Source organism: Plutella xylostella, chromosome 25 (genome assembly GCF_932276165.1).
Source record: "Plutella xylostella chromosome 25, ilPluXylo3.1, whole genome shotgun sequence".
In the NCBI taxonomy this organism is placed as follows: Eukaryota; Metazoa; Arthropoda; class Insecta; order Lepidoptera; family Plutellidae; genus Plutella; species Plutella xylostella.
Window position 1 is genome coordinate 2,371,261 of NC_064005.1, and position 25,565 is coordinate 2,396,825.

At 35.6% G+C, this 25,565-nt stretch overlaps 6 protein-coding genes and 1 long non-coding RNA gene across 7 annotated transcripts in view; 4 read left to right on the forward strand and 3 right to left on the reverse strand.

Moving 5' to 3' along the window:
* Window positions 1-767: 767 nt before the first annotated feature.
* LOC105381847 (bilin-binding protein) lies at window positions 768-6,201 on the forward strand. Its single transcript, XM_011551648.3, has 4 exons — window positions 768-941; window positions 3,134-3,347; window positions 4,839-4,940; window positions 5,769-6,201. Exons 1-4 carry the CDS (start codon window positions 834-836, stop codon window positions 5,942-5,944), a joined length of 600 nt encoding a protein of 199 aa, XP_011549950.3. The 5' UTR covers window positions 768-833; the 3' UTR covers window positions 5,945-6,201.
* On the reverse strand, window positions 1,710-4,786 carry LOC125490552. The gene is made up of 3 exons (XR_007267741.1): window positions 3,872-4,786; window positions 2,274-3,511; window positions 1,710-1,831 (listed from the first exon to the last, which is right to left on the reverse strand). It is a non-coding gene; the product is annotated as an uncharacterized LOC125490552 (long non-coding RNA).
* On the reverse strand, window positions 6,152-8,797 carry LOC105381845 (lopap). The gene is made up of 4 exons (XM_011551647.3): window positions 8,598-8,797; window positions 7,810-8,035; window positions 6,971-7,075; window positions 6,152-6,528 (listed from the first exon to the last, which is right to left on the reverse strand). Exons 1-4 carry the CDS (start codon window positions 8,709-8,711, stop codon window positions 6,335-6,337), a joined length of 639 nt encoding a protein of 212 aa, XP_011549949.3. The 5' UTR covers window positions 8,712-8,797; the 3' UTR covers window positions 6,152-6,334.
* A 76-nt stretch (window positions 8,798-8,873) lies between these two features.
* Window positions 8,874-11,932, forward strand: LOC105381849 (insecticyanin-A). Its single transcript, XM_048630097.1, has 4 exons — window positions 8,874-9,849; window positions 10,047-10,278; window positions 11,038-11,139; window positions 11,575-11,932. Exons 1-4 carry the CDS (start codon window positions 9,736-9,738, stop codon window positions 11,769-11,771), a joined length of 645 nt encoding a protein of 214 aa, XP_048486054.1. The 5' UTR covers window positions 8,874-9,735; the 3' UTR covers window positions 11,772-11,932.
* Window positions 11,933-12,027: 95 nt separating this feature from the next.
* LOC105381848 (lopap) lies at window positions 12,028-14,959 on the reverse strand. Its single transcript, XM_048630096.1, has 4 exons — window positions 14,734-14,959; window positions 14,040-14,247; window positions 13,226-13,324; window positions 12,028-12,246 (listed from the first exon to the last, which is right to left on the reverse strand). Exons 1-4 carry the CDS (start codon window positions 14,857-14,859, stop codon window positions 12,035-12,037), a joined length of 645 nt encoding a protein of 214 aa, XP_048486053.1. The 5' UTR covers window positions 14,860-14,959; the 3' UTR covers window positions 12,028-12,034.
* Window positions 14,960-16,057: 1,098 nt separating this feature from the next.
* LOC105381850 lies at window positions 16,058-20,617 on the forward strand. The gene is made up of 4 exons (XM_011551652.3): window positions 16,058-16,267; window positions 17,383-17,599; window positions 18,055-18,153; window positions 19,469-20,617. The coding sequence occupies exons 1-4, from the start codon at window positions 16,160-16,162 to the stop codon at window positions 19,681-19,683; spliced, it is 639 nt and encodes a 212-aa protein (XP_011549954.3). The 5' UTR covers window positions 16,058-16,159; the 3' UTR covers window positions 19,684-20,617.
* Window positions 20,618-21,390: 773 nt separating this feature from the next.
* The window catches only part of LOC105381882, a 28,172-nt gene continuing 23,997 nt past the window's right edge, over window positions 21,391-25,565 (forward strand). Inside the window, exon 1 of the mRNA XM_038107420.2 lies at window positions 21,391-21,583. Within this exon, the coding sequence (XP_037963348.2) occupies window positions 21,419-21,583 (165 nt within the window). The 5' untranslated portion in view covers window positions 21,391-21,418. The remainder of the gene's footprint in view (window positions 21,584-25,565) is intronic.

The window sequence follows — 25,565 nt, forward strand, 5'->3', positions numbered from 1 at the left end:
ACAGAGTGGACAGAGACAGATAGAGGACATAATCATATCATGAGTATACTTCGTATTTCGTCAACTAAGCGTAGTCCTATGAGATCCTAAAGTCACGAGCAACGAAAAAGTTCCATCTGCGATTGCCGTTCCATAATATATGTCACTGGAACTTTTTCACTTCTCGTGAGTGTATTTATTTAGTTGATTTGATAAGAAATCGGTTGGGTGCAGTTGTTTGGGAATTTGTCGTGGTTTCAGTTACTCATCTTTGCTGAGCCTATTTGATTTACGTAATCTAGAAATTGACAACCAGATAAGTCTGTACAAATTTATCAAAAACATCACAAGATAGTCAGGCATGACTATCTACATATATAGATATAATAAGATGATCACCTCAACAAAATAACAATTGATCTTGCGGCCTTTGATAATATAAACCAAAGAACCGATTTAATTACCGATTCGTATTTTAGTAACTCTTATAAACTAATCCCTGCCCTATACATTTGCTAGCAAGTACAGGCAAATGTTATTGCATGAATGATTTAGATTTAAACTGCACTTTGCTAAAGGCCCTTCAGCATCAATTGACTGCAATGAATCACTGGTCGCGGTTGACCAACAGAAGCGAACAAAACACAACAAAACTCTGGAAAACTCCACCGGGTTTGACCTCTACGGAGGCGATCGAATCGCCCAATCAATTAAATAATCCTGTGTTCGAAAATTGAATAAACCGCCCGTGACCTCAGCGGGCGCGTTGCTATAAATAGATGAGCCCCCACGGATCTGAGGCAGTATTTCAGTTGCTCTCAAACGTTACGGACACACAGAGAAAAACTATAAACATGCTCAGTCTATTCGTGTTGTCTCTGGTCGCGGCTGCATCAGCTGGCGTCGTCCACGATGGGAAGTGTCCAGAGCTGAAGGCTGTAGAAAATTTTAACCTGACAGGAGTGAGTAGTAATTTTTGGAATAGAGTTATATTCAGCTCATTTCTCTCTCTCTTCTACTTTTTCAGCATTTTTCTTCAGTGCTTGACAAAAAATTAAGTAACATACCTATACATAATTATATGCTCACTGTAGTCAGAGGTGACTAAAATCTAGCGTGCAAGTTTCCTCACGATCTTTTCATTCAATGACTATCACAGAGTTTAAGTCATACAATGGTATATGTATAAGTATTGTACCTACTATACAAATATAGGACATTGATTTTCAAGGAGCAGGCATCCAGGCTTGGTCCCTGACCGAGTTAGCAATAGCGCTTTTTCAGTAGTTAGTTGTGCCTGAAACAACAGGTGTGCGTCTGATTTTATTGAGACTAGCTCAATATCGGATATAACTCTAATTTTGTTATTGGTTTTGGTATAAAAGTATAACATATTAAAAACTATCCAAAAATCTCTGCTACTGTATAATATTGTTAATCGCACATTGATGGTTAACTTTCAAATTATTTAACACGTAAGTACCTACGGCTACGTCCTGAAAAAACCTTTATCACATTTCGTTTCTGAAATATTTTTTTCAAAATAACCGTATGATGGTTACTTCTTAAAAAATAAGAACAGACTTTCGAATGTTTTAAAGTTTTGTAGACCTTCCCGAACTGACCATTCAAAACTTAACACCCTGTATATTATCATTATCGTTATAGAGACAGATAAGAGGATCAATCGAGTGATAGAGTAAAAAAAATCAAGACAAGATCTTTGACAATAATAAACGAACAAGAGGTCTGTGTCGGTGTAAAAAAAAACATGTCGACAAATTTAATAACACCTCGCTTGGCAAGTGAGCTCTTATTTTGAATTAGTTCGTTTAGAAGATTAATTTGTGAACTAATTCGGTATGTTAAGTAAAAAAATTTGATGCTAATTCCAAAACCGTTTCGAGATATTATCTTCTTAATAAGTGTCTCATTCTTAAAAATATAAAATATTCAAGGATTCCGATTATTTTATCAAAAATGTAAATATAATTTGTCCTTCACGACGCTGCGCAAGGTTAAAGTTTCAACCAAAGAGAATAAAAATGTTCAGTTGTTAAATGTCACTTCTGTCAATCTAAAGTGTAAATATTCACAGAGTTACGATCTTGATGACGTCAGCGGCTGCATGGTAGCGAATGACGTCATAAAATCGTCGAAGAGCCGATCTTTAATTATTTTTTATTAAATTAACGAGAGCAGTAAAATAAAAAATATTCAAATTAGTGTCTCAAATTCCAACATACTTCAATTTAAAATTATAAAAACAATCACCATAAAATTACTTAACATACCGAATTCATGGTTGTTACAAGGTTGAACTTAAAATCTCAGTTTGATAGTCAACAAAATGGGGACATTATTTACCTTTGTTTTATCAAAGCTTAAGATTATAGCATGATCGCTTAACAAATCCACGATAAGTTCCGAACTATGCCATGTAAGTCCAAAGTCCTACTTTTACCTACCCATTGTAAGTTCTACTACAGTTTTTTTAAATCTTAGTAAATCGTGTAATGAACCTGGTTCTGAAGCTTGGACCGCGTATTCCAATCCCACCCAGGGCAAAAATTCAACTGATAGTATTTAAGTATAAATAAGATATTAACGACACTGAATTTCCGATCATCGGTTGGTTAAATCGGATTATATCTCAATTATATCCATAGATATTCAGCGTTCAACCGTGAAGGTTGCCGATCATTAACGTACAATGGTTCCGCATCCCATTCAAATCGAACTATTCTAGAGCATTCTATTCTTTGTAGGTATGTATGTGTAGTATTTGGTAATAACAAGTGTTTTTTTTAAATTGTACAGTTATTATAATGGTTAAAAAATATCGTACATATAGTTCACATTTTTTTTTACATATTTTTATAGTTAAGTATTACAATGGTTAAATAACAACAGTATGCAGCGATTGTAAGGTTCGAAACCTCCGTTTACGTTGCGTATCATCAACTATGTATCTTCAGTATGAAAATAAAACAGTTTTCCCTATGTACCTATCGCAAACTTGTTTTCACAACGATTTTCGCTAATTACTTCGTAAATGTTATTTCGTTTTGACTTCACTAAGGCCCTAGAGCATTGTATCACGAATCACGAAAGTCTTTACACTGACATAAACCCACAACCCTCTCTCTCCCAGTACGTCGGCACCTGGTACGAGATCTCCAAGTTCGCGACCCCTGACGAGAAGAACGGCAAGTGTGCCGCCGCAGAATACAACCTCGATGGGGAGGCTGTCAAGGTCAAGAACACGCACGTGGTGGACGGCGTCCAGGTCTACATCGAGGGCAGCGCCAAGCTGGCTCCAGATGCGAACAAAGCCGCCAAGCTCCTGGTTTCTCTGAATGTTGGAGGTATAGTATTTCAAAATCCCCGAAATTTCAACACTAAAAGTCGCATAACTGTTGAACGGCTAAGTTGATATGAAAATTGGCTCCCGGTTCAGCCGGGTGTGGCTGTGGTACGCTACGCAGACAGATACATACATTATAAGTTCTTTTTAAAATCATTCCTGATCCTTTACAATACAATACAATACAAAACACTTTATTTGCACCAAGAATAAAAAAAATTACAAAAAACAAAACTTAAAAATAAAACAGTACAAAAAGGCGGCCTTATTGCTTATAGCAATCTCTACCAGACAACCTTTGGATGGAAGAGAGTAATTCTATATGATTGTGAGGTAGTTGTGGTGCAAGTATATATATACATAAAATATATACTACTTAAACAGTACATACACTAAATAAATAAATAAAACAACAAATAAATATCTAATAACTATATATATTATATATATATATACCTATAATATACTTACATAAATAATACACATTACATAATATTATATTCAACTAGTTAGTCAGTGACTGACCTTTACCTACACCGTTAATAGCAATGAGATATGTACAAATGAAAATTTCAATAATTGTACAAATAGTAGTATGCAATACCTACTTCGATTTAATGTGTATAAATTGGCTCCTATTTTCTTTAAATATAACAATAGGTGAGCAATGCTATGATTGGTTCTAAATGACGAATCATTCCATAAAATTATCGTCAGAATTCGTAATAAAATATTACTCAGATTTTAAAGTCCCTAAATGATTTATATTACTCAGACACCAATAAAATTCACTGAAATAATCTACAATGCATACCTACAATGCTTTGGTATTCAATGAAAATAATCTCATATGATACGAGTAGAAAACCTATGTAAGATAACTAATCTTATCGATGCTTTCAATGTAGGATGTAGATATGTGCAGTATTTTTTGACCGTACAAAATTGATCAAGTTACATAATAGGGGAAAAACCACAAAAACATTTGCGTTGTCTCTGTAACGGAATTTACTTTCTAGGGCAAGTTGTAAGGCAAAAATGGATGCATAACAAGTACTCTACGCTTTTAAGCCTCAAACATGGGATTCTTGAATACCCATGTAATTATTATTTTACATGAAATATTTTAAGCCTGTTAGTCTTCTCTCAGAAGGAAGCTACTGAGAGATTTCCAGAGTACAGTTAAAACTTGGAGATACTTTTTAAATTACACTCCCGGGCAATGAAAAAGTTCCACTCACAAAATGCCGAATCCAAACGATCGCAATTTTTTCAAACATTTTATTTAAAATTTAACAAAATTGCCGTTATTAGTTGATAATATCATGATGCTCTGTTAAATGTACTTCAATGTTGCAGAAGGCGTCATTAAGCTAGCTTTTTCCGTTTAGGAGTAATTTGTTGTTTTTCTCAGTGGAACCTTTTCATTGCCCGTGAGTGTATTTATAAGGCAATTCAGATCTTTAATTTATTTTGCTCTTCATTGTTTCAGAGGTCCCCCGCGAGACCCCCCTGAGCGTGGTCGCCACCGACTACGAGCACTACGCCATCGCCTACAACTGCAAGTTTGACGAGGCCAAGAAGAGCCATTCAGGTATCAATTATACCATTTTTTATGTTCTCATCAAGTATAAACGTCTGTAGTCGAGCTGAAGCGTCCGTAGTAGAGCTAGCTTCAGATACCGCTAATCATTCAATCAAACGTCACAGGACTCGTTAGATTTATTTTACAAAGTATCATTTATTATGTTAAATTTTGCTAATAGATCGCTTCTACAAATCAAAAAAAAAAATAGTGGGGAGGTACCTAACGAGTTCTTGTTCTATTTTAGTTTTTTTGTATCTAAGTGCTAAAACTCCATCTTTATTAGTTTGACAAGCTAATCCACATTTTCGGACGTGTTTATCAGTGTTTAGATAGGCATACATTGAATGCTATGAAAAAATATAAGTCACCGCCATAATTGCAATTTATTGATAGGTTAGGATAAGCGATTGATTAAAAAGGTTTTATCGATAGCGATAAATTCTATTGATTATCCTTTTGTTTTGACACAATTGCAGGTTATATAACATTTTTATGAATCATTCATGAAATAAGGTGACTCAGGTGGTCATACTTTGCAACGAAATTGGAAAACATTGGAATCCATACTTACTTTTCTTATACACACTTTATTGGTAAAGTGACATTTTAGTATGGGGTTTGTGAATCTTTAAATATTTTCGTTATAGTTCGTTAAAATAATTGTTATAACATTTTAAGTAGATACTATTATTTTTAATAAAGCAACACAAACTAACAGCTCTGCATCACCGGAGTCCATCATCATCCCATGCTACCTACCTGATCCAGCTACCGTCCCCAACTAATTCTTTGTAGTAAAATCACACTTATCAAAAACTGCATCTGTCTTTGCAGATTCTCTATGGGTGCTGTCCAGGACAAAGAGGCTAGAAGGTGCTGCCAAGACCGCCGTTGAAGACTTCTTCAAGGCAAACAAGGAGCTTGATGCCACCAAACTGATCGAGACTGACTTCTCTGAAGACGCTTGCAAATTCACCCAATCCAAACCCTGGGCACCAGTGAAGGCTTAAAAACATCCGTCGACTCTACTTAATGAAGACTAAGCAATTCAGCCAGTACAAATTAAACACCTTGAAAATGATTGGAAAGACAATTTGAATGTATTTTTTATACTCAATGTAAAGTTGTTGTAACTTTTTGTTTTCAAGTAAAATTAAATTTCAACTTTGAACATGCTAAAACTGATACACCCATTGCGGTGATAAAGAACAACATAATTAATTTATAATAACTTTATTTAATAGATAATAAATACAATTTTGTGGTATGTTTACTTGTTTCAACTTTTATCGTTTTTTGGAATTGCCTTCAAAGTTTATGCGTCTATTCTTGAATATAAAATTAGTAAACTTTCACTACAATTTATAGTACCAATTTAAATATCCAATAACAACAATGATTTACCAAAAGTTATTGGTGAAAAAATTAGTTTCCATTTTATTGGTAAATCCGCAGCTGGTATCAGTGAAATCCTTGAAAACAAATGAAGTCCGGTGCTCAGCCAATTCTGTATACTTTGACAAGGCACTTTCTACCTTTTTCAAAACTTCCCCTCCAAGACTTTGTTTTACTCTTGACAGGACCCATGTGAACACTGAAAAATATTTTTGAATACAAAATATTGAATCGGATTTGATTCAAATGATTTTTAAGGATAACAGATTTACTAGTTATTTATAGCACACACAGTCATATCAGCGTGTGTTAAATACGCTTACATAAATTCAAAATAACTCATTTCTATACAATGCCAGGCACTGTAGCACAGGGCGCTATTAAAACGTGACAAGAGTTCTCTGTCGCGCTCGCTCTTAACGCTGCGCGATGCGAGTGAGCCCCGTACTAGCCCTTCTGGTTTTAACCCGCATAAAAAGTAGAGCGCTTATGAGATTAAGCTACCACCGTTCTTATGGTTAGCACTTTAGTCTCAGTAAGCTAAACACATTTACTTCGGCTCAGCATTTTCTTTCGGAGCTATTAACACAAAGAACACAAAATGAAGGAAACTAAACTAAGTTATTATTCTAATTACGTACCGTAATGTGTTCGCACTTTCTTCTTCAACGTCTTGCAGGTGTAGGCTATCGCGTAGCTGTCGTAGTCCGTCGACAGAATGTAGAATGGGAACTGCAGGACTTTATCTGTAAATAATTGAAAGAAACTGCAATAGCATCTCCCTCATCATCATCTTTGTACTTGTTCTTCCTCATGATTAGTTTTTTTTTGTTTGATTGTCGGTGCAGCGTGTTGGAGGGTATAAAACACTACGATAGCCTATTTGTGGTCATGAAAAATATGTATATTCTTTGGAGCTATGTCAGTAAACATAGTCTTCTCAGCTTTGGTGGAAAACCGGGCCTTGTCCTATTTTCTTTAGGACCAGAAATTGAACTTTCCGAGTCGAAGTATGCAAGTGGACGATGTGGGAAAGTAGACGAAGTGGGAAAGTGTACGAAGTGGGAAAGTGGACGAAACGGGAAAGTGGACGAAGTGGGAAAGTGGACGAAGTTGGAAAGTGGACGAAGTTGGATAGTGGACGAAATGGGAAAGTAGACGAGTAGAGAAGTAGACGAAGTCGGAAAGTAGGCGAAATAGGAAAGTAGACAAAGTGGGAAAGTGGACGAAGTAGTAAAGTGGCCGAAATAGGAAAGTGGACGAGGTGCCCCTGAAGGCATTTTTCGACCATTTTGAAAAATCAAAGACAAGACACAAGACAAAACTGTTTATCGTCGAGTTTTCACAATTTGCTAGTTTTTCACGTACGAAATTTGCGGCGTTGCGGCAGCAGTTTGCCTACTGGCAGCGCAGCCTTAATACTCTTTAAATTTCTAAGGCCGATAGATGCTTTTATAAATGCTATTCTAACATCACTTACCATTATCCTCGTAACTGACGATAAACTGCGCCCGTTTCTCCGCATCAAAGGTCGGGTCCACCCTAGCGAAGTAGGACTTCTGAGTGCGGTTGCCCTGGTCGAGATCCACATAGGTCTCCCTCATAGTGTACCCAAGGTTGTCTTCCTGGAAGTCCATGGTGGAACAGTCGTAGATGGGTCGGTTGTCGCTGGCGTAGCTTGCCGCATTGTACCAGACGCCTGAAAACTAGAAATAGGCGGCGTTTCAGAGAATATTGGTGTTGGATTTTTTTTTATTTCTAAGCCATTTTTATTTCCAACTTGGAAGTAAACCATTACTACAGTAACCATTACTTTGGATCTATGAATACATAAACATAAAATTGGTTTTATATTTTAATTTAATAATTGAAACGATTTTAAACGATCCACAGTATTAAGTATTCTTCAGCTAAGATAAATTATTTCTTCTACAATAGATGTAAATGTAATGAAATAGGTTAACTAATTATTATCTTGTGTGTTATGTAAATAAAAAATCGCTAGCTGCTATTATGATTAAAATAGCTTCCATAATGTACGATGATGATTAATGAGTACATGGTACAGATTTAGTACATAATGTGTAGGATCACGTAGTAGATCGAAATATGATAGCAGGTTAATCCGGATAAGTAGAAGATAAAACTTGGGATGGACAATATAATTATGCACTAACAAAAAAGTTACGTGACTCTCTTAATACATACAAATAATATAATATTATTTGTTTTTGCACATTATGTAAAAAAAAAAATTCTCAAAATTACCTTCGTAAAATCAAGATTTTCCTGTAGCTTCACAGTCGGACACTCTCCCGGCAAAGTGAATTCTGCAGCAAACGCAAAACTCACAAATAAACAAAATATCAATTTCACGAACATGTTTATATTTTTTAACTTGAACTACAGATGTACCTATCCCGTTCAGTTGTTTCTGTGGAGTGATACGAGCTGCGACCTACGCGGTAATTATCCAATAACATGACCTATGACTGAAATAACTCTATTTTTCTCGTGCGGCGAAGTTTTTTTATTTATTTAACTCGAGCCAAGGTTCTGTACCTGCTCCCGCTTGAATATTATTGAGATTCACTGTAAAGTTCTCTACTTTAACAAATAATTTTCAGAAAAATAAATTACAATCAAAGACCATGGTTAGTCAGATTAATTCCTAAATAGGTAGGTACTTTGAATTCGATAAAGTATCAGATGCGTTATAGGTTTTAGTATTTTACGATTTTTACGTACCCTTTATACAGCAATTTATTTTTAATCAACTCACGCATTTGTACTCTGAAGGTATGTAAAATAATTAATATCCTGAATTTCAAAATAGTTGTTTCAATGTTAATTCCGACGATAAACATTAAGTAATCTGAACAAACACATGTATTTAGTTTATGTATTTACATTTACATTGTCCACTGCAGCTCAATTGGAACACGGGTTTAAAATGGCACATTCTTAGATAAATGCATCCTTCAACAACATACTTGTATTAAGTACGCCATCGTCTATGGCACTTTAGATAATACTCCTGTTACAAACCTTAAATTTTATTACGTTCTTCTGCCAAAATGACTAAATGTTTATTGAAATTAATAAAAACTGTTTGTCGATCAAACTTGAAGAAATTATGAGTAATGTATATGGTGGCATTGTTGACTATTTAGGGCTGCATAAATCTATATCAACATAAGTACATACTGGAGGAAAATCATAAAACGAAGGAAGATCGCTCAAAGTAAACAATTCTTAGAATTATATCGGAGTTACCTCTAAAGGTTATTCATTGACCCATGTTTATAAACAAACAAGCCCAGTGACTCCAGAATTCTATCACTGTATATACTGATACAGTTGAGACGACACTAAATTTTGTGCTATTGTATCAAAACTATTTACAATGTTTAAGTTATTTCTGTTTTTAATTCTTGGAGCATCATGTCATTGTTATTTTACTTTGCCTGGAAAGTGTCCTGAGGGAGTAACTCTGCAACAAGATTTCAGACTAGCAGACGTAAGCAATTCTAGTGCATACTTGATTTTAGTGTACCTATGTATATTACTACTTAATTATAAATCTCTTGTTGATTTCAAACTACTACGACTGTAGGTTAGTAGCTAAGGTTTCATCTTGAATATCATAAAATCACCAAATAAAATCTTTTTCTTTTTTCTTTCTTTCTAAAACTAATTTTGATCCTATATTTTCAGTTCTTTGGGACTTGGCATCAAGCTTTCCATTACGCCAGCGATCATCAGCATCTCAGTAACTGCTCTACGCTAGAACTTCAGACTCAGAGCTCTGGCATATACCTGAACATATCGAGGGTAGACCGTGGTCTCTTCCACCGGTACAGCATCGGTGCACTCGAAATACCCACCAGTATGGATAATGCTGCTAAATTAGACGTCATTTTCACCTTCAAGGATGCTCCGAGACGATGTAAGTTTTCATTTGGTATTACGTCTGCTTCTTTAACATTTAAAGGGTTTCATTGGTCATATCAAGCTACTCTTGTTTGTAAAAAAACAGTAAAATGCTGCTGATTCGGAGAGCTGTCATGTTTCATTTTGTCAGCTCAACAGCGCTCCGTAATTTTTTATTTTACCCTAGAGCAAAATTTAGCACCTCCTTCTTTCATATAGGTCAATGTTCAATCACAAATTTTAAGATGAACATAATTAAATGTCCAGCCCCTAGTAATATATAAGTCAATGTCTAGCCCGTGTTACTTTTATCAAATTTCTGTCTATAACAGTGACGTAAACTTTTATGCTTTGTTTATTTCTAAAGGCCAATCCTGAAGGCCATGGCTGGTCTAGCTCTATCAATGCTCCACTACAACGACAACCAATCAGTATACAAATAACCAAAGTCCACATTGAAGATAAGACAATTATTTTCTGTATCTTTGATTCAATCATTAGCCTTGTAGGTATAGGTTATTAGGTGTAATAATAATGATATTTTTGGGCATTCAAATAGAAATCTAAGAAAACAAAATCATCTAAAAAGGTGTTATTCAAAGGTTCATTCTAAGCAACTTTTGTCCTAAAACTTTAGAGAAATGATCAATCTAATGTAATCATGAAACAAAAGTAAAGCTGTTTAGAATGACACTAACCTTTTGCCATACGCCGAGTTTCTGCAGACATTACTATTATGGATTGCTTTCATCGATATGTTTCTTGTAACTTACAGTGATGAGAAGACAGTATCCGTTCCGTGTGTTGGCGACTAACTACAACTACTACGCAACAGTCTACACCTGCAGCTACAGCCCACTCATTGATAAACACTACAGTGAGTAATTGAACTATTTCACATAGAATAGACCCAAGGGTCACCCCAAGGGAATATTTTAGGTCCCCTGTTTTTTTATTATAGCTTTTTTGTTTCATTGTATTGTAGTAGTGGAAGTCAGTAACGAATGATTGTAAAAAATAAGTACCTTTTCTATTAATTGAATATTTTCTATCATAAAAGTTAAGAATTTGTACTTATATGCCCATAAACATCACAAAATTCGACCTGCCAGTACTCATTTGAATCGATGATAAGATAAGAGTGATAAACACTACTAATTACAACTACTTATAAATAAATTTGAATATTTGTAACTGCTTTGACATTATTGTAAATATAAATTTGATTCGAGCTCTTTGATTTTAACGAATGTATGCTGCTCGACTTTCGTTCTCCTGAACTACCTACCTAATCTTTGTTTTTTTTTTTCAGTATACGTATGGCTTCTCTCGAGAAAGCCCAGTCTCAACGTTGTATCTAAAGAACTCGCCATGAAGCCACTTCAGCAATTGGGGATTAAAGAGGAGGATTTAATTAAAGAAGAAACAAGCAATTGTAGCCCCAAATATTACGAAGATGTAAAATCAGAACCAGTTACTTTCAGATTCCCTGTTGTTGTCAAAGTTTGAATTTCAATTTATGTACATAAAAGTAAGTTAGTAGGTCAGGTAGTCTAATCAAATTATAAAATATGATTAAGTATTAAGAAGCAATGTTACACATATTTTATTTCAATACTGCAACAACAAAAAACAGACCGTACTCTACACGATGTGAAATATTAATACCCCAATAATACGAGTTCAGATTCATTTGAAAAATCAGTCCAATGCCGAAATGATTAAAAATAAACACTGAAGATAATTGTGTGAAAATAAATACACATTCGCGACTATAAAAATTGTGTAATTTCCTCAAACTCGCTCGCAGTCATGTTCTGCGCATGCACATGCGCTGTCCAGATGTGTCCACATTTCCTCTCGTCCTGTTCCACAGACTGCAGGTACACCGGGCTGGACCCGGGTATGGACCTGATGACGTCATAGGCCTCTTTCATGCGAGCAGCGTCGAGTGTTCGCTCTCTTGATAGGATCCAAGTGGAAACTGAGGAAGGATACGTCATTACAGTTTGTGTGTGAAAAAACTGACATTATTTACTGTTTCTTACAGATTGTTATACTATATGGCTGTTTATGTACTGTTGATTGCAAGTTGATTGCTAGTGTGTCAGTGAGGACAGCAGATCTTGCACGCCAAGAATTGTTAAAAATTATAGAAATATTTTGATACCAAGTTAGTTTTTTTTTTCTAAATGAAACCTATTTACTGAAGTCGGCCATAAGGGACTTATTCAGCTTTTCCCTAACTCTGGGGGAGGCGCCGATAGGCGCCTTCATACCAAGTTAGAACAGTTTTTTTCTTTAGGGAACTACTAATTAATAAACTACAGTAATATTTCCATGCTTACATAAGGATTCTCTTACGTAAGAAATAATTAATCAGTATAAGTGAAGTATAATCCATTTAATGATAAAGATTTGCAGGTTAACATTAAGGATTAGCTACCTAAATATGCACTAATTAAATTTCTTGTAATTTAGATAAAATAAACAATCTACGTGAGTAAGGGCCTCTATAAAATTGGAAACGTGTTATTACTCATTGGTGATAAATGTATTTTTGTTGATAAAAATATGCATTCCATTTTGATAACGACCATTATATAAATATATAAAATTATATAGCAATATATACACATGTACTACGAAATCAAACTTTATATACAATTCGGGATAAACCAGAAGCTGCTTCATGAATGCTGCTTCATTACAGATAGGTATTAACGCATATAAAAATGCAATATGTAATTAAAACAATGTAGTGAACACATGATGTTATTAATAAAAGGTAGTGAATAAAATATCATGATATCTTCCAATTATGACGCAAGCAACATACGCCAAAGCCATACTTTAGAAGTCACACAGACAAGATTATCTTTAAGGACTTTTAAACCCGGCTACGGAATCTATGTAAAGCCACATTGGTTTCAAGAAGGTAGCTAGTATAAAAAATAACTTACGATATTTAAGGTTTTCGTCGATATTGTCTACGCAGCCGTACACCACTGCAAAATTAGCATAGTCCGTCGCCACCACTAGGAACGGAATACCGATAGGATCTGGAAAATGATAATACTTACTTGTTTGCTTAAATAAATTACTTTTAATCTGTGGATAATACTTACATAATTTTATAACCTTACTGAATTTTACATGCATGTCTAATGATGAGAATTGAGTTGAATTTTAAACTTTGACCTGAATGTTGGGTTGGCCGAAGATATATAAACTTTTACCCGCTAACTTTGACCTTTATGTCTTAACCAACTATCACTATACTATTGTCAGTTCCTCGATGGATATGTGTGTACGGTCAGGTGCAGAGAAACCTGACCCCCCTCTCATACTAACAATGCTTCTGAGGGGGGTCAGGTTTATCTGCCCCTTACTGTACGTGTTATGCAAGCTGAAGTGGCACGTTATCCGTTTTCTAAATTACTTGATATAATTATAGTGACCTGTAATTCCTGACGACTTGGCCATAAACTGCAGGCAATATATTTCAGTCTGATGGCAGTGGCAGCTGAAGCAAGCTGAAGTGGCAGTGGGCCGGGGAGAAGCGATGACCGGTCGGGTAAACGAGTTATCGAATGGAGTCCACGAATAAACAAGCGTAGTTAAGACAGGTGGCCGGTAGTAGCTGGATGAGGAAGGTTGAGGACAGAGTATCGTGGCACTGCTTGGGAGAGACCTATATTATATGTATCTGGGATGACTATGGCCTGATGATGATGACGTCGGATATAAAGTAAATAATAACCATCAGCAACTCACCAACGTTATTCCCAGCTACCACAAATACCGCCTCAGCTCCCCGGTCGTAAGTGCTGTTCGTATGAAGTACATACTCGATGTCGTCTCTCACGAACACATGCTGTATCGAGATCCGCCGACCACACTGCCTCAGTTCTTTGTAGGCGCATCGCCCGGCCTTCTCGTACCATGCTGGGTACCGCTCGATCTCATACCACCGGCCTAGGAACTGGAAGATGGTGAAAGAAAGAAATAGGTAGGTACATCGTATTTTTTTATTATTCATTGGTCAAGTATATAATTAAGCGAAGAAAATGTAGATGGACTTATGCTAAAAGCATGGCTGATTATTGCTGCTGCCTATATCATCATCAACAAATGCTAAATATGAAAACATTTGAACAGCAGTATATAAATAATTATGTTGTTTTATGTAACATTATATGACGAGAGTGTATCACCATCTTTGTCACAGTGGTAAAAGTAGTATTATTAAAGCTATTTATTAGATGTCAGTCGCTGACCAGAGTGCGCCGGACCTGTATAACAGACGGTTTATACGTGACTCGAGGAGTTACCTTGATACTAGAGTGGAGAGTAGCGAGACAAAAAGGTGGGAAATTAGAAAGCTTTAAAAAAATTACACCTAATAATATTCGTTCGGTTGAACCAGTGATCAAATTCATCTTTACAATAAATATCGATGTAAACCTACCTTTTCCAACTGGAAATATGTAACAGTTTCAACCTGTGGACAGGAACCAAACTGAATCACTTGAGTTAAACTGTACCTCACTGACAATAAACAAGTTAGGACTATAAACAAATTGTTAAATTCCATTTTAAAGTTAAACTTTTCACATTTTCTAATGGCGCCGGGAGACTGTTATGATATCATAACACTAACCGATAACAAGATTGCAGATATAGACAGATATCACTCGTACGATACAATAAAAAAGCCGAGATAGTAACGAATTATTATTCGATGGCAGTTTTTTCTCATGACGTCATTATTGACAGTTTAGTAAGGTACTTATTAGTTATACCAACTGTCTTGGCCAGGCTTGGGCAACATCCAGATACTAATTCATGCACTATGAAACATTTAGGAAGTAAAATTTGTTCCAACGTAATTTCTAACATGGTTTAAAGTTGGTTTCCTTTGTATATCATACATTTCCGTAAAACATTGTTATATCAAAAAATGGCTCCTTCTGGGAGAACTACTATGTCAGTCTGTGAATCAGTGGTAATCCAGCTTTATATATTATAAAATAACTTACAATAGTTACACTCATTTTGTTTCCACTTTACCAAGGTTGCCTGTAAGAGATTGCTCTTAGCGATAGGGCCTATTATACATTATTTCTAGTCTGTAAGTACCTATATTTTACTTGTAATAAGTGGTGTGTAATAAAGTCTAGTCTATTCCAATTCTATGAACGTTTGTCTTACTAGTTCTAGAAGCAGGTAAAAAACACTATCTCGTGAGTATGCTTCCTCAAACTCCGAGACTCCGGGCGTATCGAATCGCGACAGAGGTCAAACTTTTCTATTGTAATTGTGTATGATGCGTTTCCTGAACACCATTTTACTCAGCATTTCAGCATACCTACTACCTGTTTAATAATCAATTGAAACGTTTAAATTGAATTTCAAAAAAATAGCTTTTAAAATTATTACAGTTCTAGTTACTTTGTATGAGAGTTAAACCAATGGCTCACATATACATATGTTACATATAATAACGTACTAAGTTTTAACTTTGTAATTTTAATCGATGACTAGAATTACATAATTAATTGTTATAGGTGCCAGTGTGAAATATCTTCTAAGCTTGTCGGTGGCAAAATCCAGCAGAATATATGAATAATAATTTAATAATACACTATAATATTGCAATCTATGAAGTGTTTCCCTTTGTTGCATCGATTGAAATTAACATACAACTTCCTATTAAGAAAAACAAACATCTTACGGTATTGATACAATTTTGATTGTGAAAACATCATTTACCACATTGTCTACAAGGTCTCGTAACAATGCATCTCTATATAAAACCTTGTTTTATTTCCTTATACTCTTCAGTGGTTTTTGAACATCTATTCACGAGACTTGTGTTGTGACAAGGTTGCATCATGTTGGTAATAGGATTGACTTTTACAACTTTGTTACTTTTCGTCGACTGTGCCAGTTGGAATGCTACGTGCCCGACAGTTAGCCCTAGGCTACTGGATTTGAAGGAAGTGAGTAATGTGGTTGTCCATGAGCTATGGAAAAGTTCCATTTACAAAATGCCGACACTAAATTCCCCAATTTTGTAAAACATTTCATTTAGAATTTGATCAAAATATATACGTTTAAAGTTGGTAATATCGAAATATACAATATTGCAGACGGAGTCATTAAGTTAGTCTTTTCAGTTTAGGAGTAATTTGGTGCAATTTTCACTTAAACTTTTTTAGTGTTCATTAGTGTATTTAGCTATTTATTCAAGGTTAAATAAATAAGTTGGGAGAGCAAGACCATACAATTAGATCGATTTTATTTCATTTGCATTTTATCTTATCATTTAACGAAAGTAGTATTCTATTCTATTATTTTCTATATAAACGATTAAACTCGGGGAACCACCTTGATTCTTATCGATTTTACTTGCATTTTTTTAGTAATCTTTGTTAATCCTCACGATAGAGTTAAAAGGTTGATAATGGATGAATCATCTGTTCTAAAGTGCCACAAAAAAGATTCATAGCCACATAAAATAGGTATTATCAGTTAGGGAAGCGTATTTGGAATCCACAAAACCAAAGGTTAGATTTATATGCCTTTGACTATGGTTTTTGGCTCGCTAAGTTTCATCAAAATAGGTAGGTAGTGCAAGCCAAAATATGTGCCCTTGTCATCATTAAATTAATCATTGGTTAGTTTCTTTTTTTTAAACGACTTCAAAAAAAGGAGGAGGTTCTCAATTCGTCGGGATATTTTTTTTTGTTTCCTTAAATTTTGTGTAAGCACACATACGTCAAATGCAACTAGACCAATAAGAATACACTAACGAGCAAGACGCAGATGGAGCTTTTTCCGTTTAGGAGTAATTTGGTGCTATTATCACAGGAACTTTTTAGTAGTTCGCGAATGTATTTGTTGTATGTATTATTCTTTATGTGTTCTAATATTTGTGGTGATAAAAAAAGATATATTCTATTCTATTCTATGTGACTAAAGCTAAATATCGTATCGAGTGGCGTGCTTTGGGAGAGGCCTACGTCCAACAGTGGACTGCTATAGGCTAATGATGATGATGATGATTCTATGTAACACTGGCCGAAAACAAAAACTCATTTCCTCTCCGCTCCAGCTCGACGGCACCTGGTACCTATCCGCAGCCGCATCCGACCTGCAGCTGCAAGGGGAATGTGCCACCGTCCAGTTCCAGCACGGCAGCAGCAACACCACCAGCGTCTCCATCAGCTGGATCCAGAACCGCACCGCGAGTCATTACAACGGGTCTGCAGTCGCCATCGCTGACCCGAGCAATAATGTCACCGGACAAATGCTTATGGTCAACTATGATGGTTAGTGTTTTGTAGCCCGGCAGAAATCCTTATTTCGGAACTGTCAAAACCGTAATTTCTGTGTTTTTGCTAGCAAAATTTATACTTTAACAGCTTTAAAACTAGAATTTATGCGTTCAGAATCGACATCACTAACTATTCATCATCACGACCCATCTCGTCCCACTGCTGGGGCACAGTCGCCTTCCAATGATGGAAGGTTTAGGCCTAGTCCACCACGCTGGCCTAGTGCAGGTGGACCTTAGATATTAATGATTATATAAAACGTTTTTGAAAGGTTGCATGCATTATTTGTTTTGCTAGTCTATTAAAAGGCAGCCTTTCTTGAGAATCGAGAATTAGGTTCGAGTATTTGGCAAATAAAGCCAACATCCGATAACAAATACGAATAGCCAAGTGTGGTACCAGCATGACAATGATACTGTGGATGAAAAGCATGTCCCTTCTACTTCCAGACCAGAAGACGGAGAGCTACTACTTCCTGGACGTGGACTACGAGCACTACGCGGTGGTGTTCGCCTGCAACAACTCGGCTGACGGGAACAGCAGCACCTGTATGTATTCTATTCTATTATCTGTGGGGGTGCACCTGGCTCTCTCGAGTGGAACCTTTGTGCATATCCCCAAGGTCTAAACTGCCTTCCTAAGCTTGGATGACATCCCACCACGCTGGTCCGCTGCGGGTTCGTGGGTTCACATAATATCTAGATGTGCTAAATCTAGATATGCAGGTTTCCTTACGATGTTTTCCTTCACCGTAAGAGCGATGGTATACATTGTACTTAAATTCAAAGAACTCAATGGTACATGTCAGCGCCGGGATTCGAACGCGCATCTCTGGCGTGAGAAGCAGGCGCTTACCCGACTGAGCTACCACCGCTCCATCTGCTGTAGATATTATACATATGACTTTTTTTAAACAAACGAGTACCTATCTACTGAGTATATCTCTCGCACATTTTCAATATTGACAGAGTGAGAAGGGTCATTGCTAGAACCAATAGCAACGCAAAAAATAATTTCAGTACTCGTTTGTTAAAAAAAATAGACTATGTCGGATGTCGCTCAGAGGAGAGCTTATTTTGTTCTACGAATTTTGGGAATTCATAAAAAATACTTCATATAAAAATTACGTCACGTGGCCAACCAATTTTCATAATACATATAAATATGGAAGCTAAATCTTTTTCTCGAATTTTCAAAAGTCGTAGAAGAAAAGTTGTTTAGGAAAACCCCTCCTGAGTAAAACCCTCTTGGTTTACTGTAAGGTCATAAAAAAATATGCCGCCCCCTTTTAAACTGGAACTAAACCTACTTCTGCTCACCCTGATAGGAAATAGGTGCAAGTTGTGAGTTTTATGTTTTGTAAATTGCGTTTGTTATTTTGCGGTAAAACTTAGACTGAACTGCGTTACTAATCCACTTAGTTTTGTAAGGAAAAAAACTCAATTTTACGCTCAATAATCGCACCGAGAGCACCAGTGCGGAAAACCATGATTAAAAACATTTATTTATCTTGTATCGATACTAATTAGCTGATTAATTGATGAAATCTTTAGAGCAGAACTACATAAACACACCCGAGTCCGCATCACTTGAAGTCATCTATGGAAGTGGACTTCATTTTGGAGAGTTCTTTAGATGACTCCTTGCTTGTGACGCTATTTACATAAATAAAAATCTATTATATCATTAACAGTGTTTTCACTAAAATAGTGACAAACCTTAGTCCTGCTACCGTACCACCACGGAAACATTTACAATTAACAATCCATATGCAGCAACGCTGTTTGTCGTAGTGTGCGTAGTACTAGTCACCTACACCTACACCCAAAAGCGAAGACTAAAATAACAATTTTCTATCCCCAGATGAGCTATGGAAGCTCAGTCGCAGAGCACATCTGAAAGCCGATGACTTGGCCAAGATAAATGATGCCATCACGAAATACGATCTTCAAGACACCGAGTTCATGAACTTTAACAACACAGAAGAATGCTGCAAGAAAAACGCTGGTGATTTTGTCAATCCAGGGTCTCTCGTCATGACGTCAGCTGTTGTTCTCTCGATCTTTAGACGGTTTTAATCTTTTGTGTTCCGTTCTTTTGATGAACCTTCAGTTTTATCCTTATTTAAGGTACCATTCCGTGCATCGCGACAGTCGTATTCCGCGCGCATCATCTATACTCATTCACTCCACATTCTGATATATTTTCTTTGCTGCTATCCATCAGGTGTCTTCTTTTGAAGAATATGAATGCTTAAATTATAGGCCTATTCAGAAGTGCGTTCAGGGGGTCTACTCTTGGCATGAAAAGTACCGATTGAAAGCCTTTACCCGAAGGTTCGTGTTTCATGCATCAACGGTTACCCCTCTGACTAGGTTACCGCTAGCTTTATTGTTAACTTTAATAACTAACTTAAGTAAGTACTTATATTTCATATGAATATTTTTTTGCAATTCAATGTTTTGCATGAACGCGAATGATTTTGTTTCATATCTCATCAAAGGTATTTTTCATCTGTAGGTACCTACCCGAGTATGTTAAATTTCCTTAGAAGAAATTACGTTCATATGTACTTATTATCAGTGTATTCAATCAAAACTAATAATAATACATAGGTTATACTTGTGAATGCACTAAGCACTTAGGGCCTTACCACAAAAACTTAGACAGTATTTAACAGGTGTTTAAAGCTGTCAACTGCCTATAAAATCTGTCAAATTTCGTTTTAAACACTTGTTAAACAGTGTTCAAAGTTTTTTGTGGTAGCACAGTTATAGTTTATAGTAGTGTTTATATAGACTAAAAATAATAACATAGAAGACAGTAGGTAATAAGGTTTTGCTTTGTAACGTTTAAATTATAGTTTATGCTTATTAAAAGTAGGTAAAACTAGTTTGGTATTATTTGTTCATTGTTTTCAACAGACACAATTTATTTATTGATGTATTTTATGAGTAAGAATAAACATTGTTACTTATGTTCGTTATTTTATTAAAACTTGTTTTATTTTTATTTATCGGTGTTTTTACCTCCTCCTAATTTTGAGCAGTATCATTACTTTTAGTTTTTTGACTACGGAACCCTAATATGATAATAAAATACAAAATCACTGCCCTTATTAATTAAGATCAACGTCAAAATTTTGATGGGTATCGCTTCACTACTAATCAACTATTATGCATAGCATCAATATCTATAATAATATTTTATAAACTATGTACCTTTATTTATACAAAACTGAGGAAATTTATTATGAATAGCTGTTCCCGCGAGCTTCGCTTCCCCTTAAAAAGTTTTCCCGTGGGAATTCCGGGATAAAAAGTAGCCTATGTTTTTCTCAGGGTCTAGACCATATGTACCTATGTCAAATTTCATTCAAATCCGTTGAGTAGCAGAAAGAGTATCAGACAGACAGACATACACAGTTAGGTACTTTCGCATTTATAATATTAGTTAGGATTAGGATACTTATAGTGAACCTACCTCAGGTATACCTATCATTCTATGAACACATGAAATTTGAATTTAGCATATTTAGAATATGATGTGATTCAAATCTCGGCCTCGGACGTTCAATGTTTATGTTATTTCGATAATTTTGATATTTCCACCTATCCGTGGCGTGGATGGTAGTAAAAACCTCCAACTTTTGAAGGGTGACCATGTACTGCAGTGGGTTTTGCGTGTATGTGCGAATTTGATTTCGGTCAACTAATCATTATGATTAAAACACCTCTATCTGTTATGGAGATAATAGCTTTTTATAAATTGGTTGCCTCAATGATAAGGAATCATTTAACGATTAGTGGTGGCATGGGTGACGCTAAAATAACATGCCAAGGTCTCAATATGAATAGGCTTTTAGTATTAGTGTTTACCCTTTTGGGGGTGTTTTGTGTGACGAGTGGACAAGTGGTCCAGACTGGACAGTGTGAACAGTTGACGGTGACAGTGTCTGCAGATTTTAATATTGAAACGGTGAGTCTTGTTTTATTTCACAAGTAGGTAGGTACTCACATTTCATTATATCTCGTTTCATTCAGCTAAGATGATTCCAGTGACAGTTCACAATTTTATGAAAATCTATCTGGAATCTGAATCAATTAATTTCCATTTCATTAAATACGACTCATACATACAATACATAAGTATTGATAGACAAAAACTATAGAATTTCATTATAACATATTCACAAAAAATATCATCAACTCGCGAGCCCATGTAGGGTAACGTAACGTACCTTGGGACGCTTGTACCTCGGGACATTGATTGTATTTAAAAAACCGGCTAAATAATCACATTAAAATTCTACCCTAGGCATAGTATTTTACTCGCTTGGCAAAACTAGAGAGTCTCGTGATCATACCAGCATCGAGTGTGTGGTGAAGACAATATGAAGTTTTTTGGAGTCAAAAGTAGCTTTTGTATAGTTTTTTGTGTTGCTTTATCTCATTGAGGCATGCTCAAAATAAAGACATGGATGTCACGTATAACTTTTCAGTTATTTAATTTTATGACATGGTAATTATCTGAAAGATTCCTATTAATTAAAAATAAAGCTATTTAAATTTTGGTTAAATATTGCTTTTTTGTACCTTGGGACACGATTAAATTTGTACCTTGGGACACTGTTTCCTATGGCTTTGTACTATGGAAAATGGAAACATCTAAATAACGCCTTATATCTCTGTTCTTATTAGTGCCAGAGTGAAACTAGACAGAAGAGAGATGCAGTAAATCAATAAGAACAGAGATATTAGGCGTTATTTAGAAGTTTGCATTTTCCATAGTACAAAGCTATAGGAAACAGCGTCCCAAGGTACAAACGTGTAACGTACCTTGGGTCAAAACAAGCATTTTTACTTTTATCTTAATTTAATAAAATCTGGCCACACTAAAGCTTTAGCACAAATACTAGTGATAATAGATTATATATCCTACCGAATAAAGAAATTTTCACATTAATATCTTAGTTGTACGCTGCGATAGCTTCATTCAAAGTTGGGGTAGTCGAAAATGTCCCTAGGTACGTTACGTTACCCTAATGTACGATCAGATGCAAACGAATTGAAACTAAAAAATATAGTTAAATATTGTCTCCCTGGCTGATTAGCATAAGAAGGTACCGACTAGACAGTCGCCATTAAAGAAGATGCTTTGATTTCGGGATAAAGATACAATAAAGCCTATGTTGGAAGTACGGAATGAGACAAAAGGGGATGTGACCTATGACACATGATACCCAAGTTTGCTATCTCTCTCATCCCGTGCGCAAATTTTACCTGTCATAGCTATGTCCTTCAAGTTTTTGTTGCAAAAACCGGTTTAAAGGGTTAAAACGTCATTGTTTTAGTGACGTCGTTTTAGTGTTACTCCTAATTCGAAGCAGAGATGTAGGTACAGTGCATTATTTACAGTACAGCGCAAAAATATTAAAATGTGGCAATTTTTTTAACTGATTTTGATGTATTGTGGGGGTAAGCCTATCATAAATTAACTTTACTATATTACCAAGTCTACTTTGCCGTAATATAAACACATTGTTACGTTTTCGCTCTGTTACCGTTACATTAAATATCGAATTAGCACTAAAATTTAAATCAAATTTCGTTTATTTCATTGGTCAATGAGCAGACCTAACTGTAACAATTACTTCCAGGAAGTTCATCGCAAACATCTAGTAATAAAACTGCACATGAAATCATAACATCCCAGCGAGGAAAGTCGGTACTGCTTCGTGCAGGTTATAAATATAACAAAGATCGAACAAAAAAAATGGTTCCTGTGTTTGGTGGTGTTCGAAGAGAACAGTTAGCCAAGCGAGATTAAAAACTGATTTTATTTTAAAGTAAAGTCCTATAACATACCCTATACATTTTAAGTAGTTACCTTAAGCATAATAAATTATAACTTTTGTGGCTGACTCTACATATTTTCACAGTCGAGCGAGTTGACGACAAAAAAAGTAGGTAAATACGGGAGGGGCAACTCGCGTGTGGCGCGCGAGTCTAAGGCGCGCGACTTGACGAATGACTCGTAACGATGTATAATATAGCGATTAGAGCACATTTTATTACTGTTGATACATTTGGTGATGTTCTAATTGCTTATTAACTCTCAATAGGATTGTCAAAATAAAGACAAACCCCTTAATCATAAAAAAGTTACTGGACGCTTTAGTTTTTGAACTGTTTTGTCGTTCTCTGTCAAAGAACAAATGAGGCGTTTGTTAAAAAAAAAAAAAGTTCCTTTTTGGAGAAATAGATGGCGTTGTCTGGGGTTGTACCAACTTTCAAACCCTCAGAACACACTCAGATCACAATATGTTATTCTGTGAGGCTAACGAAATGTGAAAGTGACGTATGTAGGTAGAATTGTAGTATTATTTTCTCTATGATGTCGATGTCACTGTTGCTTCAGCGTTCAGTGCGATTGTGCGTACAGCCGTTCTTTTCAAGTTTTCTCAGTTTCCTTGTGTTTCTCCTGTATTAATTGAGTTGTAGTTGAGCTATCTGCTCCTCCTCCCTTGATACTGTAGAGTTAGTTTTTACAAGTTGCGACGGCACACATTCTCATCTTGTCTTGTAAGTATTTCTTTGGGATCTTATTTAGGATCATACAATAAATAAAAATAGAAAATCAGTTCTCGCACGCAGCACCCGTTCAAACGGCGCGCATAGAGAAAAGAACACTACGTGACGGCGCGGGTAGAACTATTCACAGAATACTTAGCACTATCCCAAGCCACATGCAGTCTGAGCCTCGGAAGGATGGCTCGCGCTACCACCCGACATTTAATCACAACTAGTGAGTTCTTATTCTGAGTTTAGTACTCTTTGCTCTCTATGTAATTTTTGACAGTTGGTACACTGCGTTTTCACGCCATCTATCGGCTTACCCAAAAGCTCAACTGACAGCTGTCAAGGAAAACGGCTCATTGTTCTCTGTCAGAGAGTGACAGAACAGTTCAATAGCTAAAGCGTCCAGTAACTTTTTTATGAATAAGGCCCATAAACTATACAAGAACTTTAGGTATCTGAGAACTTCCAGTCAGTAGTATAATTTAGCTACTTTTGTTAAAACACTTCCACTGCTTGTCATGTGAGTGGAGTTGCACACATTTCTATGAATATAAAATATAATATAAATTGTCAAGCAGTGTGAACTATAAAAAATATTTATTCAATTAATTAATAACACAGTTCAATGTGCCCGACATACTGAGCATGTTTTGTACAAATTATATAGGACCAACTCTGTGACCGCGAAAAAAAACAGATAGTCCATTATAATCATAATTTATAAAACCATTAATAGATATTATTATTCCGACAATTAAAAACTTTTCTGTCCTGTGAAAATTCCACACTGTATTACTATAAAATTTTGAGGGAAATTGTATTATATTGGATAACAATGTTTTGTAAAAAATATATAAGTAGATTCAATTCGTTACATAACCTACCGATTCATAATTTATTGATTTGGTATTTTATTAATTGACTATCTTGACGTCATGGAATCAAGTACACGATTACAATAAATTAAATAATAAGCCTATGATTAATTTTAATTTTGGAGCATTGATAACGACGATAAGTCCCACTCGGTCACTTCTTAAAAAAGTGCGAATTTGAATCCCTAATGAAGGGTTCCGTATCAAGCATCATTATCCGATATAATAGTATATTATTATCTAATTTTCTGTATTTGTTGTTGTTGTCAGTGTATTTGATACAAATGTTTCTTTATACAATCACGGGCAAGGAAAAGGTTCCACTGAGAAAAGCACCAAATTAGCCTTTATTGCGTAACTTAGAAAACATTTGAAAAAGTAGTGCTTCAATTGTTATGTTAGTAGTAACTTAAAATTAAGAGTTAGTTCTATTTAAATCTAAATTAAATATAGGTAGTTGTTACGCGCCCTTTCGGGTGTAGGCCTCCTCCAAACCGTGCCATG

What these genes read in the sequence shown, in the direction of transcription:
- LOC105381848 (XM_048630096.1), bottom strand. Translation starts at nt 14,859, where the DNA reads ATGGAATTTAACAATTTGTTTATAGTCCTAACTTGTTTATTGTCAGTG. An exon ending in CATATTTCCAGTTGGAAAAG is followed by an intron (nt 14,248 to 14,733) that starts GTAGGTTTACAT and finishes ACCATCTTCCAG; the next exon opens with TTCCTAGGCCGGTGGTATGA. An exon ending in GGTAGCTGGGAATAACGTTG is followed by an intron (nt 13,325 to 14,039) that starts GTGAGTTGCTGA and finishes ATCATTTTCCAG; the next exon opens with ATCCTATCGGTATTCCGTTC.
- LOC105381849 (XM_048630097.1), top strand. Translation starts at nt 9,736, where the DNA reads ATGTTTAAGTTATTTCTGTTTTTAATTCTTGGAGCATCATGTCATTGT. An exon ending in AAGATTTCAGACTAGCAGAC is followed by an intron (nt 9,850 to 10,046) that starts GTAAGCAATTCT and finishes CTATATTTTCAG; the next exon opens with TTCTTTGGGACTTGGCATCA. An exon ending in CAAGGATGCTCCGAGACGAT is followed by an intron (nt 10,279 to 11,037) that starts GTAAGTTTTCAT and finishes TGTAACTTACAG; the next exon opens with TGATGAGAAGACAGTATCCG.
- LOC105381847 (XM_011551648.3), top strand. Translation starts at nt 834, where the DNA reads ATGCTCAGTCTATTCGTGTTGTCTCTGGTCGCGGCTGCATCAGCTGGC. An exon ending in AAAATTTTAACCTGACAGGA is followed by an intron (nt 942 to 3,133) that starts GTGAGTAGTAAT and finishes TCTCTCTCCCAG; the next exon opens with TACGTCGGCACCTGGTACGA. An exon ending in GGCCAAGAAGAGCCATTCAG is followed by an intron (nt 4,941 to 5,768) that starts GTATCAATTATA and finishes CTGTCTTTGCAG; the next exon opens with ATTCTCTATGGGTGCTGTCC.
- LOC105381850 (XM_011551652.3), top strand. Translation starts at nt 16,160, where the DNA reads ATGTTGGTAATAGGATTGACTTTTACAACTTTGTTACTTTTCGTCGAC. An exon ending in GGCTACTGGATTTGAAGGAA is followed by an intron (nt 16,268 to 17,382) that starts GTGAGTAATGTG and finishes TCTCCGCTCCAG; the next exon opens with CTCGACGGCACCTGGTACCT. An exon ending in TGACGGGAACAGCAGCACCT is followed by an intron (nt 18,154 to 19,468) that starts GTATGTATTCTA and finishes TTCTATCCCCAG; the next exon opens with ATGAGCTATGGAAGCTCAGT.
- LOC105381845 (XM_011551647.3), bottom strand. Translation starts at nt 8,711, where the DNA reads ATGTTCGTGAAATTGATATTTTGTTTATTTGTGAGTTTTGCGTTTGCT. An exon ending in CGTCAGTTACGAGGATAATG is followed by an intron (nt 7,076 to 7,809) that starts GTAAGTGATGTT and finishes AATTATTTACAG; the next exon opens with ATAAAGTCCTGCAGTTCCCA. An exon ending in GAAAGTGCGAACACATTACG is followed by an intron (nt 6,529 to 6,970) that starts GTACGTAATTAG and finishes AATATTTTTCAG; the next exon opens with TGTTCACATGGGTCCTGTCA.